Raw genomic sequence first — 14,525 nt, forward strand, 5'->3', positions numbered from 1 at the left:
GGTAATATGTTGGATGAATGGAAGGAATTTTATGTATTTATAAACTATTTTTAAAAATATGCATTTTGTGTTATATCAATGAAATACGTAAGAAGTAATATTACAGGCAGTTCCATCTTTTTCATTATTAAAAAGTTGAAATTACCAGCACCACAATTTATCAAAGAAGGTTTCAGCTTTCACCCTACCAATTTTCACATGCGATTTTCATAATCTAGAAAGTTAGCAACTGGGTGATTCTCATGACACTAATTGAAAGTTTATCAAATGCCACCTAACACCGCCACACTGCCAAGCTAATTCTTAAACGACGTGAAAAAACTGGTGTTGAATTATTTGAAAAAAAAAAAAAAAAAAAAAAAAAAATTATACACTACACGAGTGTAACATGCTTTCGCCTTTCTTGGCTCTTATTTTGACCCCGTGTCACACGTCTTACACTTGAAAAAACCGCGATGGGTCCCACGCGGTTGACAGCCTCAGTGGGTAGTACACGTGGCAAGAATATAAAACGATGTGGACCCGAGTCAAAGTAGTAAAAGAACAACTTGAATTTGACGTCGTGAAGTTGACTTCATGAAGGTGTAACGTCCGTTTGATATTCTTTCTAATGGATCAAAGAAAGAGAGAGCACGCTACGCTACTTTTGTCGAACCCATATCATGGAAAACGACCAAAAGAACAATAGTAATCAATTTACTTTGTCACAAAATGAATGACAAGACTGCCCTAATACTTATCATGCAGTAAATGACAACGGTACCCCGACATTTGATAAAATGTTGGATCTGCCCTTGTGAAAGTGGGCCTTTGGTCCCTTACCAAAACACTTTTTAATCTACTATAAGGTTCTAGGGCTGAGAATGGGTCGGACTCTGGATCCTTTTGGATCTAGATTTGGATATGTAAAGTATATATAGGATCTTAATCCATATTCAATTTGATCTAGAATATTCAGATCTGGATCTTGATTTGAAAAGTGTTCATGGGATTTGGGACCAGATACATACACGATTAGATCTAAAAAATTTATTTCATATGTTATTTTATATATGTAAAATAATATAATTGGGTCGGATTCAGATCGAATCTACATGTACCCAGATCCAATCCGAATACTATTTAGATCCAATTTTTGGATCTAGATCAGACCCATTGGATCCAAATCTTGAATCTCTAACCAAATCTAGATAGGATCTGAAATTTGGGTTTTGGATCCAAACCAGGTAAATTCAAAGCCCCAGTTGGGGGGACTTTAGGAAAACGGAGAGTTCATCATGCACATCATGTTTGTGATACTACCATCTCTTTTTAAGAGATGGATGGTGGAGAAGTTTTCCTATATTCTATTAATTATGCAAATGTTTTGTCTCCATTTGTTTTCAAAAGGTAATTGTCCTTAGTATCTTTTATATTGATATATTTATTTTTTATTTTGATTTTAAGGAACCAAGCCTCAGCCCAACCAACTCACATGCCCTAGCTCGAGTTACAAGCCTGTGATACCGGGCTTGGCAAAATTTGGACCATTTCGAGATTTATGCATGTGATCCTTCTGTAGGGCCCAAACTGATATTCTCTGTATTTTTTCAATTTTATCGAATGCCTCCAAAGATTATGGTATTTATGTTTATATATTTATGTTATTTCAGAATAATATAAGTATTTTGTATAACTGATATTTTCTGTATTTTTCCAATTTTATCGAATGCCTCCAAAGATTATGGTATTTATGTTTATATATTTATGTTATTTCATAATAATATAAGTATTTTGTATCCTATCGCAGATATAAGCGGTTTTTTTATTCTGCATTGGGCATTTAGAATACAGGAATCTAGTACATATGGATAATCTATCTCAACTCATGAATCTAGTACATATGGATAAACAATCCCCACTCATGTGGTCACATAGCAAAGGAGATGGAAGACCCGTGTGACGCGCATGTACACGTGCACAACATGGGCGCTCGAGGCACGTTTTGCATGGCAAACTTGTTTTTATTATGTACATGGTTGTTGAATAGAGAGAAAACGTTTATCTTTTATAAAAAATGTGACAAAGAAACAATCACTTATCTTAGTTTCGATATTTACATATATACTCTATACGAGGGTAACAAACTTCTCATTCAAATGAGGAGTACACAGTTGAAACAATTCAAATTTGCTCCATCTTTATGTGTTATTTGTTCTAGAATAAAAGACGAGCCTCTTCTTGGTTATTACTATTCTTGTGAATTGAAAAAGTAAGAGGATATTTATTCATGTGTCTATTTTTATCTGGAAGATAGGTTTATTTGAAATGCTTGTTGTGTAGATGTTGATTATAAACTTGCTTAAAACCCTTGGTGTACATTGAGATCTCCAAGAGGGCAACTACTATCTTTTTACCTTATTCTATTTTTTTGTTTTTGTTTTGGTAGATCGAACTTGAGATGTAACGTTGCTAAATGCTAACCACTCAAGCCCAAGCTTGACTACTGGGCAACTGTTATCTCGAGAGAGCCACTAAGATGTGTCACAAAATTGAAAGTCACTAACAAAATTGAAAGTCACTATTGCACGACGAGATTCATCTTGGATGACTAGGAGTGAGCAAATTGCACGACGAGAGATGCCTCCTCTCCTTCACACATAAATAGAAGAACTAGACGAACACAAGAGTGAGGAAATTCAGCTGATTTCACACTACTGCTTTCATGATTTACCCCAGATTGTGATCATAACCATAAAATTTGAGGGATTGGACTTCTATGACCTTACTATTAAAGGCTCTAATGTTTCTTCTATTAGAGTACAGACACTAGAACCATTTTTCATGATATATTTCTACCTTTAGAAAATAAGAAGATGCCCATTAAACGGAACATTTAATCACAAACGGCAAAATCACCATCATTTTGAATTAAGGAACCATTTGATTGCAAATTTTTTTCCTTTTCAATTTGCAATTGACCAATGCCGGTTGGATCAATTGCCATTTCCTCTGTGTATATGATTGTTATAATTTGAACTATAAATTGTTATTAGGTGGTGTGATGGTGCTTGTGGTAGTGAAGGTGCGAAAGGTGATGGCATAGCGTGACCCTGATGTTGGTGGTGTTGTGATAGTAATGGTGGTGGTAGTAATGGTGCCGGAGGTGATAGTTGAGGTGGTGGTGGAGCAGTGGTGACGGCAGCAGCGGTGGCGGCGCAACATAGTGGTGGCGGTGGCGGTAGCGGCAAGGAGTCAGCAGTGGCGGTATGGTTATGCCGTTATGGTGATGATGTTGGTGCGGCAATGGTGATGGCGGTGATGGTTGGATTGCGGGGTAAGGGGAGAGAAGTTAAATCTTTTGCAAAACAATTTGCGGTAGGCTTGCTAAAAATTGAATTTTGGGTGCGCTATTACCGTTGGAATCATTTCAAATTTGTAAATCAAACGTCTCTTAAGTTCAAATTTCCTTTGAAATTTTTTTAAATAAAACCAAACTAATTCGAATGGAAAATTCAAACAGTACCCGGGCCTCTATTCTCGCGCTTTACGCATATTTTGTTCTCAAATTTATTTACATGTGCATTTAATTCATCAACTACCTTTGATGTCCCTGACAATCAATACTGCGCCAACTACCCAATTCAGCTTGTTTATGAATGTGCAGGGGATTGGTTTATCTATTTCTATATTGCATTTTTCAATGAAGAAAAATGATCATTATTCAATAAAGGAAAAATGTTTTATATGTCCGCGGATGCATAGTTACATTTGTGTGCCCTTTCCCCAAGGCACCACACGTCTATGGGTCGTGGTGGTCCCTCTAAAATAAATAAAAACCATGTGTTTAATTTTTTTTTAAAAATTATAATTTTAATTATTTTAATTGTTTTATTTTATTAATGATTTCTATGTTACAAGTTGCAATTGGTATTTTATGTGATCGCTGCATACCGATGAAGTTAAAAGGTAAGTTCTCTAGGACAACTGTGAGAAACCAACTTGTTGCCATGTTGTGGTTTTCATTTCCATCATTAACACCACTCCACTAATACTTTCAAAAAATTAACTCCTAATCTACTTGAAAAACGGGTAGGGGCATGTCTCTCCCACTGAATTACCAAAAAAAAAAAAAAAAACTGTGAGACCAGTTTTGCTTTATGGGGAGAAATATTGGGTGGACAAATATATTATACCTATAAAATGAGTGTAGTGGAGATGAGAATGTTGAAATGGATGAGTGATAAGACAATCAGGGATAGAATCCGAAATGAATTCGTTCCAAAAAGTTTAAATGTGACAGCAATAGGCAATAAGATGAGAGATGATAGACTTAGGTGGGCTGGCCATGCGTGTCGTCAACCCAATACAACACTTGTTAGGAAGTGTGAGTTAATTCAAGTTGAAGGATTGAAAAGGCTAAAACATAGGTAAAAAAAAAACGTGGTTGGAAGTAGTCCGAAAAGATATGAGAACTTATGGCTTCATTGAGAGTATGGTCTTAAATAGAACAAAATCACGTATAAAGATTCATGTAGCCGACCTCAATTAATTAAAAAAAAACTAGGATGATGATGATCTCTATGTTATAAATTATATATACCTCTATGCGTATACTTATTATAAGAACCATATCCTTCCATAAATGTCTCATGTACAGCATTTAAGAGTGGTGATGCATATTCATGAAACAAAAATTTAGTAATTTAAAGACGATGCATATAATATGCCATTTATGGATTATTTCAGAGTAGGGCATAAACTGTATTAAAACATAATGCCTAGGTGTCATTTTCTAGTTGTAACATAGTCAAGTGTGCCACCATTAATCTCCAACGTCCAGCCGATATAGAAATCAAACTATAACGTGAACCGTTTCATCATTGAAATGAACCAAGGGACCACTTTCAATAGGAGAGTTCGTTAGAGACCTTTTAAGGAGGTGTTAAAGAAAAGGAAAAGTATTTGGTGAGTCAGCTAGATGTGCATTCCCCATTAAAATTTATCTTAAAAATAGATTTTGGATCATAAATTTTGGGATTTGTTAATATCAACTATTCTAGAGAGTACGAACATGAAATTTTCCTTTTCATAAAAATAAAATTCATATGCTTTGAATATATTTTCTACCATCTATTTTCATGTATGGTGAAAATATAGTAAAAAAAATCGAATCGGAACAATTAATTGGACTTGAAGATAAAAGCGGTTATCATTTATGAATGGAGTAGGACGAGAGAGATATACAACTAGTTGTCTATCTTGGAAATAGAAGCATTCTTGGACCGGGGGGATTCTAGGAAGCCACATATTTATTTATGATTTGTGAGAGAGAGAAAAAAGAGCTAAGCATTGGAAAAAGGAATAAGGGAAATCTTTGTCATTTTTAGATGGCAAAAGGAGGGAGTATGGTGAAGGAGATCATTATCATTTGAGCCTCGTTTTCAGCTATTTGGAGTCACCAAGTGTGGTGAAGTAGATATGGAGCTATATATTCAGCTATTTGGAGTCACCAAGTGTGGTGAAGGATATTGGGGTACAATATTGTTTTGAGGATGCAGTTTCTAAAAGCTCCAAGTTTTATGAACGCAAAGTAGAGCCTCACTTCAATCTTCATGCAAAAAACATTTTTGATCATCAAAAATCTTCATGATGGCTCTAAAATTAATTTTCAACATCGAATATGAAATTCGAAGTTAAAAAAAATATAGATCTTAGGGATATGTGAACGATTATTTTTAGGGTAAATTGGATGGTCTAGATAATATGCGACAACATACACTATTTTTAGGCACTTGAAATCCTAATATCTTAATGTGAAGGTTTTCCGATTTCGATGACTTTCGAGGCAAGGCTTTACTAATGTTAATAGGCTGCAACCCTATCAAAACGCTATCCTTTTCTTTAAATTATGGAAAGAATTTATACAAGTGTGAAGCTCTAAACAATCAAATTAGGGCGCCTCTCAAAAATTTCAGTAGAAGAGATTGTTTTGATGCCAAATACTCTCAAATTGATCATCTCGACTTCAAGATGTATGTACATGAGAAAAAAATGGATTTCAAGTTTTGTAAATAGTGCATCTTATAAAGCATTTTTTTTACCGTCAATTTTCAAATTTTCAAGTTTGCATAGATCTGCTCGATCAACATTTTTTTTAAGGCTTTAAATTTTATAATTAGAGATAGAAAATATATTTTAAGTCTAACACAAAGATTTTTATTATTGAAACCACATTTTTCGATACTATTTGAAGGTGCACTTTAATTGTTTGTTTAAAGACTCGACCCTCAACTTTACACAAACCGCACCCTTGAATTATATATTGTTTCAAAATAATTTAGAAGTTAAATTCGGCCAAAAAAGAGAGTTAAAAAGGGCATTTTTAACTAATTTTAATGAGAGGGACTTTAGTCACCGGACAAATTGGAATGATACTGCTAAAAAAACATAGAGAAATCTCCTACCACTGCATTTATTGAATAAGAGATGCTTGAGGCACACTTTGTACTTCTCATAATCTTTGTTCACTTTGCACTTCGGCGCCTGAGTGAGCCTTAGGCTGCTATTTAGGAGTCCGACCTAGGTTAATGCCCTCTCATGATCTAATAATATTCAATACTCTTGTAAAAAGAAAAATTGCCCGCTCTAGGGCTTACTGTGCTATGTGCTATAGATGGCAACAGTCATGGGTTCACCGTGCTTATTGACCGTGTATAGGGGCAAGACAGCTTTTGGCTGCCATTGTGGAAGTGATGGATAAAAATAAGGAAAAAGTTTACATAGAGCCGAGGCTCTAAACAATCAAATTAAAGTCTACCTAAAAATTTCACTAGAAGACTTTTTGATGCTCAAATATCCCTAAATTCATCATCTTGACATCAAGATGCATGGATATGAGAAAAAAATGGATTTCAAGTTTTGAAAATAGCATATTTTATAACGCATTGTTGAACTGTCAAGTTTCAAGATTTTCAAGTTTTCATAAATGTGTTGATCTACACTATCTTTGAAGCTTTAAAATTTATAAATAAAGATGAAAATATCTTTTAAGGCTATCACAAAAATGTGTTGATCTACACTATTTGAAAGTAGACTCTAATTTGATTGTTTAGAGCACAGGCTCCGTACAAACCGCACCCTAAAAATAAACAAGTTTTAGCTTTGGCGACACCAGTCGTTCGTAGCATGACAATTATAACTTGTGTAATTGTTGACAACCTAAAACTTGTGAATGATTATGATTGTTAATAGAATTTGACTTTTTAACAGTGAGAACTGAGAAGACGCTCCACATTGAACGGTTAAATGTTCCAAAAGTTATGTATGTTTACTAGGCTTGGGTGTCAACCTTGACCCGGATGCAACTCGGTTGAGTCCTAATTGGATTTAGGCTTGGACCCGCCTATTGGTCCAGGTCATTTGGCTGTGAGCCTGACTTACTGGGTTCAATATTTGAGTTCGAGACCATGACTGATGTGGGGTTCATGGGTCGATGTGATGCAATTGCCAACCCTATTGAAAAATGCTTTTAGATTCGGCTACGGCTACATTTGTTAGTAGCCATTAGATGTCAAACTACATAGAAGGATGCGTCAAAAGTTTGAAATTTGATTTTTTGGAACTTTGAGTGTAGTCAATGATACATTCACCACTACCAAAAAATGATTGCAGTTTGTATAAGGTTGTAATTTTATTTCCAAAAATAAAGTTACTGATAGTTTACAACACCTATTTTATTTGGACAACTATAATTTGGGAAAAGTGTATATATAGCTTAGGCTCTAAAAAATCAAATTATAGCCTACTTCAAATTTTATTTTTATAGAAGAGGTTGTTTCGATGTCCCAATATGTTCAAATTGATTATCTTGATATTAAGATGCATGGCCTTGATAAAAAAAAAAGATTTCAAGTATCGAAAATGGTGCATCTTGTAACGTATTTTTTGATCGTCAATTTTTAGGTTATTTTATATTATTTTTGAAGCTTTAAATTTTATAATTAAATATAAAAATATATTTTAAAGCTAATCAAAGGTTTCAGTATGAAAACTACATTTTTTTTATACTATTTGAAGGTGGGCTCTAATTTGATTGTTTAGTGCCTCAACTCTATACAAAACTGCACCTGATAGATTTTGATACATCTTTTAAAACAACTTTAATACATGACACAATTTTAAGATAATATTAAATTTACACCTTCGTCCTCAAATAACTAGAATTTTGAAATATTTTTCTGTACTTTAGCTGTTTTTTTTTTTTTTTTCGTAACTTGAAGAAATAATTACAAAATTCTATAAACCGACGGAGATAATAATGAGAGTGAGAAAACATCTTACGAGGGTGAAAAAAAGTGAGTCCTTGATGCCCATGAGATTCTTTCTGCCTGACATTAAGTAAAAGTTTAGGGTATTTACAGTCCAACGATGAGGAAGCGGGAAGGGCTTTTGATGACATTTCACAAATATTCAGGTATCTTTCCGTCATTCGCCACTCCACCACGAAGATCTAACGAATATGCCACGTGTAAATGATACGCGACAAAGACTGCTAACTAGCTGGCTAACTATAGTTAGTTCACTGACTCGTGTCACTAACCAGGAGAGAGAAAACAAATTAAGCCTATAAAATACCCTTTTGCTCGCCTTTCCTCGATCCCATCATATCGAGCCATCCTTTTGCAGGCGATATTAGGAACCCTAATTCTAACCCTAAAAGCGGGGATCGGTTTCTTGTTTTTCTGGTAATTTTCAGAAATTTTTGCAGTTAATGGTGCACGAAAAATCTGTGATTTCTTGATCTTCAGTTGAGTGTTTGGAGAAGTTATCGTGGATAAATGGTCAGTTACTCTGCATCTTTTTTCCGCGACTGTTGCACCAAATGTAGGAGCTCCCTGTTATCAATTCTGAATTCTGTAGTGATTTCAGTAGAAATTCTTCATGATTTTGATAATTAAAATGTGCAATACTTGATCTTCGCTTCTCTTTCTTTGGAGTAATTATTTGTCAAATCAGAAAGCCCATTCATTGAGCGGTAATGTACGTGATCCAGGAAAATTTGATGAATATGGAATGTTCTCTGTCATCTTTTTTTGGAAGTTAGCTTTTTTGTTGGGTGGTGGGGAATTGGATTATTGACTGAGTATTTGCAAGGGGAGATTTGAAACCCTCACTCGTGGTATAGTTTTTGGATAAAGCAAAATATCTGTTTAGGTTTCCTTTTTCCATTATTCGTGGATGAAATGTCTTGTTCTTTAATGGTAGCTTCTGAATAAAGTCCATTAAAAATCTGTTCAGGCATGCGTCACTGAGTAACCGAACTCTGAATGCAGAGCTCATTTTTTGCCTTCACCCGAGCTTTAAAATGTTGAATTGGTGATTTCTGATCCAATTTAATGGACGATGAGTACTCTATACACCAAATGCTAGTTCTTATGATTCCTTCTTTTGTTTTTTTTAATGTACTTGGCACTTTTTATCTTTCTGTATTTTTTGGAATAATTTTTAAAAAAGCTTCTGTAAGTTTGTATTTTTCTGGAAATATTTATGGGGAATAAGTAAATTTATACATTTATGGCGGATTAGGATTCATATAGCTGACTCCAATTAGTTGGGTTAAGGCTTTGACGATGATAATGATGCAACAGTTTAAGGATCCTTATACTTACTATGAATTTCGTAAAATATAGTTTTCTTATTCTGGTAAGTCTATCGTAATTTTCTATTTTTCTCACGTGTGAGAAATATTTGTTATGTGTATCTGCTTCACATGGTTTTCCTGTAATTCTGTCTTTTTGTTCGTTTTGTGCATTTTGGGGTATTTTTCTATAGGTAGGCCATTTGTTTAGTACAATGATTGTCCTATCAAATAGAAATATTACACTAACATTCGGTATTTTGTTTAGAAGAAATTTTTTGCATGTGCTTTTTATGGAACTTTTACAGAGGCTTAGTTATCATTACGCCATGTGACAGTGTTTCTACTCTCCAGAAAATCCCATGAATTTTGAGTTTATTTTGAAGTTTATCAGATTTTTTTTTCCTTTTTTTTTTTTTAATTAAATGATGTAGCCAACACTGGAATATTCATTCAGGTATATGTTTTGCTAACTTCCTAGAAATACTTATGTGATCTGTATGCATATTTTGTTGCGAAATATACAAACAAATTGCCTAGGTTTGATCAATTTATCCATGCAACATGAATGTCTCTTCTTAAATATCTATGTAATTTTTTTACCTGTTAAGAATTATATGTGGGTTTACTTTAATTGGGGTTAATTTGTCATCAAATGGCTGAAAGATTTGAACCGTTGACTGACCTCAATATAATCCAAGTGTCACTCTATCCTCCAAAAGTCACTATATATGGGATTTGTTTATTTATACAGAATCTGATGATCCTTACAAGCAAGTTCAATATAACTTTGTTAAGTTGGTTTTATTTATGTGAGATCCTGTCTTTGTTATCCATATTCTATCAAAACTAGTTTGGATCAATATAAAGTTTGTTGGTTTTTACAAAAAACATTGCAGGATCTATATGCTTTTGAAATTAATATTTACTTAGTTAATGTTGAATTTCTTTTAATTTATTGGGTATGAATAATGGTTGTCTTTCTTATAAGCAAATTTGGATACTTTATGTGCTTAATGTGTATGATGATGCAGTTTGAGATGCACACTATTTTAGAGTTCTTAAATATACCAAAGTTTCAAAACTGTTTCATAAATGAACAAGATTCTGATTTCTGCACCACAACACATAATTTCAGTAGCCTCCTGAAAATTGTTGGTAACATTGGGTTTTATAGGTGATAAATGAAGTTTTTTTTCGTAGTTCTACATTTCTGAATTTGCAGTATTTGGATATTATTGTACAATCAAGAGCTGAAATAGTTCCGTTTATTGCAGATTTGATAAGGACATAAAAGGTATATACAAACACTGACGGGGTATGGGGGATGAAAAAAGGTACTTGATAGGGTATGCTCTTGCCCCAAAGAAGCAGCAGAGTTTTATACGACTTTCCTTGATCAACCTTGCAAAAGAAAAGGGTATCGATTTAGTCCCTATAGATACCAGTAGGCCATTAGTGGAACAGGGTCCTTTTGCTTGCATCCTTCACAAATTATCTGGCACAGAGTGGGAAAACCAATTACAGGATTGCACATCAAAATACCCAAATGTTTGCATAATCGATTCTCCCAAAGCAGTTGAGCGTCTGAACAACCGCATTTCTATGCTTCAGGTTGTTTCTGAACTGAAAATTTCGCAGGGAATGGAGACCTTTGGCACCCCTAACCAAATTGTTGTGAATAACCCCAAGGCTTTCACTGATTCTGAAACTTTACTTGGGTTGAAGTTCCCTGTTATTGCAAAACCATTGGTAGCAGATGGTAGTGCTAAATCCCATAAAATGTCGCTTGTTTTTAACCCTAATGGTTTACTCAAGCTAAAGCCGCCATTGGTTCTTCAAGAGTTTGTTAACCATGGTGGCGTTATCTTTAAGATCTATGTTGTGGGAGATTATGTGAAGTGTGTAAAGAGGAAATCATTGCCTGATGTATCTGATGAGAAACTGCATGGTTCTGAGGGTTTATTGGCATTCTCTCAAATCTCAAACATGTCCCAAGATTGCGAGGAGAATTATGATGAGATCATGCATTTGGGAGATGCAGTGATGCCACCTCTGAGTTTCATTGAGGAGATTGCCAGGGCCATGCGTCGTGCAATGGGTTTGAATCTCTTCAATTTTGATGTGATCAGAGATGTTAAGTTGGGGAACCATTATCTTGTGATTGATATAAACTACTTTCCTGGGTATGCTAAGATGCCTTGCTATGAGGCTGTCTTGACTGATTTCTTCTTGGAAGTCTGCCATCAAAGGTTGAATGCAGTGCCTTCTTCAGCTACAGAAGATAAAGGTTCAGACAGCTATGACAGTTTGCCTGGGTTGAATGGGGAAAAACTACAGAAATGCAGAGGTGAGTCTTTATCTGATGCAGATAGCTCTGGTGGGGAAGATGTGAATGTTTCGAAACCAAGGCAGGATAATAAAAGAATACAGTTCAATTTGGAAGAATCTCATGTTGTACAATGGACCTGATCGTTTGTGATTGACTTGCTGCTCATTGAGTTGTTGTAAGTTTAGATTTAACAAATGGAATGCTTCCATGGAAATATTCACTGACTTTATGTGGTAGCTCCCAAGAAGTTTGGGCACTCCTCATGGTTGACAAGGTGGATGGATCCCACTAAATTTGGTTTCTTTTGATTTGCTTTGGCCAGTCGCATTGAAAAATGGTCAAGGCCTTGGCTTTCTCTGCCTTGTATGACATCTTTTGATGCTTCTCCTAAATCTTGTAAATTCTCATTATTATTCCAGATCTTTTCATGTATACATAACATTTGGAAAGTTAAGTGTCCATTTTTGTTTGTCCAACACTACTAATTTGCCATGCTTTTGAGGTGATTTGATAAAATTACCTTGGTTTTGTTTCATGTAAAAGATTTCTCTGTTGCCACCTTGGACAACCTTTGTTATGCCTTAATGTTTGTCAAAGATAGTTGACTTCTATGCTATTTCTTTTCTTCACGCAACCGCAGAGCTGCTGGGTACCCTATCTTTAGAATTAAGATTGAACTTCAAGTTCTTCTTCTTAATCTTAGAACTGTGATTGAAGGAAATCACCATTTCAGTGGTATAAGAGGATACTCTTATGTATCTTGTATGCTTTTCCTTCTGTATTGAATTTCTTCTTTCTTAATGTTGATTCTAGCTGTCAATTGTAACACACGCTGTGATCAAATTTCTGAAAGAGTTAGTCTTTGCCTTAGATGATGTTCAGTCTTGTAATATGAGACTAGGACTTTTATTTTTCTGCTTTTGGCTGTTGCATTTTATTTATTAAGGTCAGTGTTCAGGTATCAGAAAAACTCACGTAAGTCAACTTGGACTCGCGTGAAACAGGTACCTATGATTACCCTGTAAAATACTTGGTTGAGTACTGTAAAACTCATTTGATTACTGTAAAACTTAGGCTGACTCGCTGGAATCTCGGTTTAGTAAATACTCGCCCAAGTATTGTATCGCTCCCATGTTTTCCTTTATTTTTTGACTGGAGCCCAAAAACCTAGCCATTTGAGTGCAAATTCATTCCTTTAGATTTAGCCTTGATCTATCTATTGGATGCCTTAGTTTTGAAGGAAAACAACCCTGAATTCAATGGTTTTTGAGATGGAAAAAATGAGCCAAGCTTTTACCTGATTTTTTAAAAATGCAATTTCTTTCAATCGGTCTTACTGAGGATGTGGCGAGAAGAATGGAGGAACAGTTTTCTTGTAGCCGACCCCAATTAATTGGGATTAGGCTTGGATGATGATGATGATGAATTTCTTTGCAATCAATGGCCAATCTTTGATGAAATCCATAAGCCTATTTTTGTGATCTTAATCCAATCATAGGCTCGATTTTCACCAAAAAAAAAAGGGAATCAGCTTTGCATTTGTAGGATGTAAATTTAAGATTTACGAATACATTAAGTTTTCAAGAGCTCGGATCTCCTAGATCTGAACATAAAAACCAAAACTGCTTGGGGTTTTTGATTAGGGTTGCTTGAGGAGTCTTTGACACAATGTTGCATTGAGCGCAAAGATCTGGGGATTGGCCTCAAAATTTTGGGAATGTTTCTTTTTTTTAAATTTAAATTCATGGGTTTTATGTATTTTGTATTAAATCAAATATAATTGATCTGTAATTTATTTTGTATGCTTTTGTGCTTTTATGATTTTTCTTTTTTACTATTTTTGAAAAATGTTGTCTTTCAGATTTCTGATATATTTCCAACCAATCATATCAAATTCCATGTTTTATATATTTTTTTGTTTGTGTATTTTTCTATTTGTTATGTTATTTCTATTTTTTGGATTTTTATAATTTTTATTTTATTTTTCACGTTTTTGGCCTTATTTTTATTGATCCGAGATGACTAGGATGAGTCCCAGTTTAGTCTTCCCAAGCAATCCCAGCTTGAGTAGATACTGACTTGCTGAGTGCCTTGCCCTGACTCTGTTTTAGATTACTGATCAAGATGATGATTGATGAATGAGCATTCCTATTGCATTATGATATATGATGCGTTTTAGCTTACACTAATATGGTCTACGGCATATTCACCTGAAAAATGGATTTGCTGTCCAGCATTTATTGGAATGCGTCATATTTAGAACCAAGCTAGTAAGGCTTTGTGCTCTGTGCTTCTTGTTAGAACTGTAAGATTTTAGTTAGAGGTCAACTTTCCTTGTGAATAACGCAAATAACTAACTGCTCCTTAAAGGTCCGTGCTTCCGTGCGAAATCTGAACAGAAAGGTCTAAGGTCTACTGCTTATGTGGACTGAGACTAACTGCAGTTCCTGTGCTGTGTTCTGGATTTAGTTGATGCAGAAGATTTATGAATTTGTTTCAATTCATTTGGTATACTGCTATTGGTGGTTGCTTTTTCACTTTAGACTGAAACAAAAGTTTCAATGAGGTCTCATC

General features: G+C 34.7%; 1 protein-coding gene, 1 long non-coding RNA gene and 1 other non-coding gene across 6 annotated transcripts; 2 read left to right on the forward strand and 1 right to left on the reverse strand.

Moving 5' to 3' along the window:
• Nucleotides 1-1,515: 1,515 nt before the first annotated feature.
• LOC148782924 (U6 spliceosomal RNA) lies at nt 1,516-1,622 on the reverse strand. Its single transcript, XR_016053153.1, has one exon. It is a non-coding gene; the product is annotated as a U6 spliceosomal RNA (small nuclear RNA).
• Nucleotides 1,623-2,135: 513 nt separating this feature from the next.
• LOC148782925 (uncharacterized) lies at nt 2,136-3,493 on the forward strand. Its single transcript, XR_016052202.1, has 3 exons — nt 2,136-2,251; nt 2,429-2,668; nt 3,036-3,493. It is a non-coding gene; the product is annotated as an uncharacterized LOC148782925 (long non-coding RNA).
• A 5,146-nt stretch (nt 3,494-8,639) lies between these two features.
• Nucleotides 8,640-12,429, forward strand: ITPK1 (Inositol 1,3,4-trisphosphate 5/6-kinase family protein). 4 transcript variants are annotated; one of them, XM_088861070.1, is made up of 2 exons: nt 8,640-9,160; nt 10,897-12,429. In XM_088861070.1, exon 2 carries the CDS (start codon nt 10,940-10,942, stop codon nt 12,089-12,091), a length of 1,152 nt encoding a protein of 383 aa, XP_088717196.1. In that variant the 5' UTR covers nt 8,640-9,160; nt 10,897-10,939; the 3' UTR covers nt 12,092-12,429. The 4 variants fall into 4 exon arrangements, with proteins under 4 accessions (XP_088717196.1, XP_020529093.1, XP_006854031.1 ...); XM_020673434.2 differs by having other exon boundaries at nt 8,640-8,865; XM_006853969.4 differs by having other exon boundaries at nt 8,640-8,822.
• The last annotated feature ends 2,096 nt before the right edge of the window (nt 12,430-14,525 follow it).

Source organism: Amborella trichopoda, chromosome 3 (assembly GCF_054954075.1).
Source record: "Amborella trichopoda isolate Santa Cruz 75 chromosome 3, AtrichopodaSantaCruz75HAP2 v2.0, whole genome shotgun sequence".
Taxonomy (NCBI): Eukaryota; Viridiplantae; Streptophyta; class Magnoliopsida; order Amborellales; family Amborellaceae; genus Amborella; species Amborella trichopoda.

Excerpts from the sequence above, each read along its gene's own strand:
- ITPK1 (XM_088861070.1), top strand. The coding sequence starts at position 10,940 with ATGGGGGATGAAAAAAGGTACTTGATAGGGTATGCTCTTGCCCCAAAG.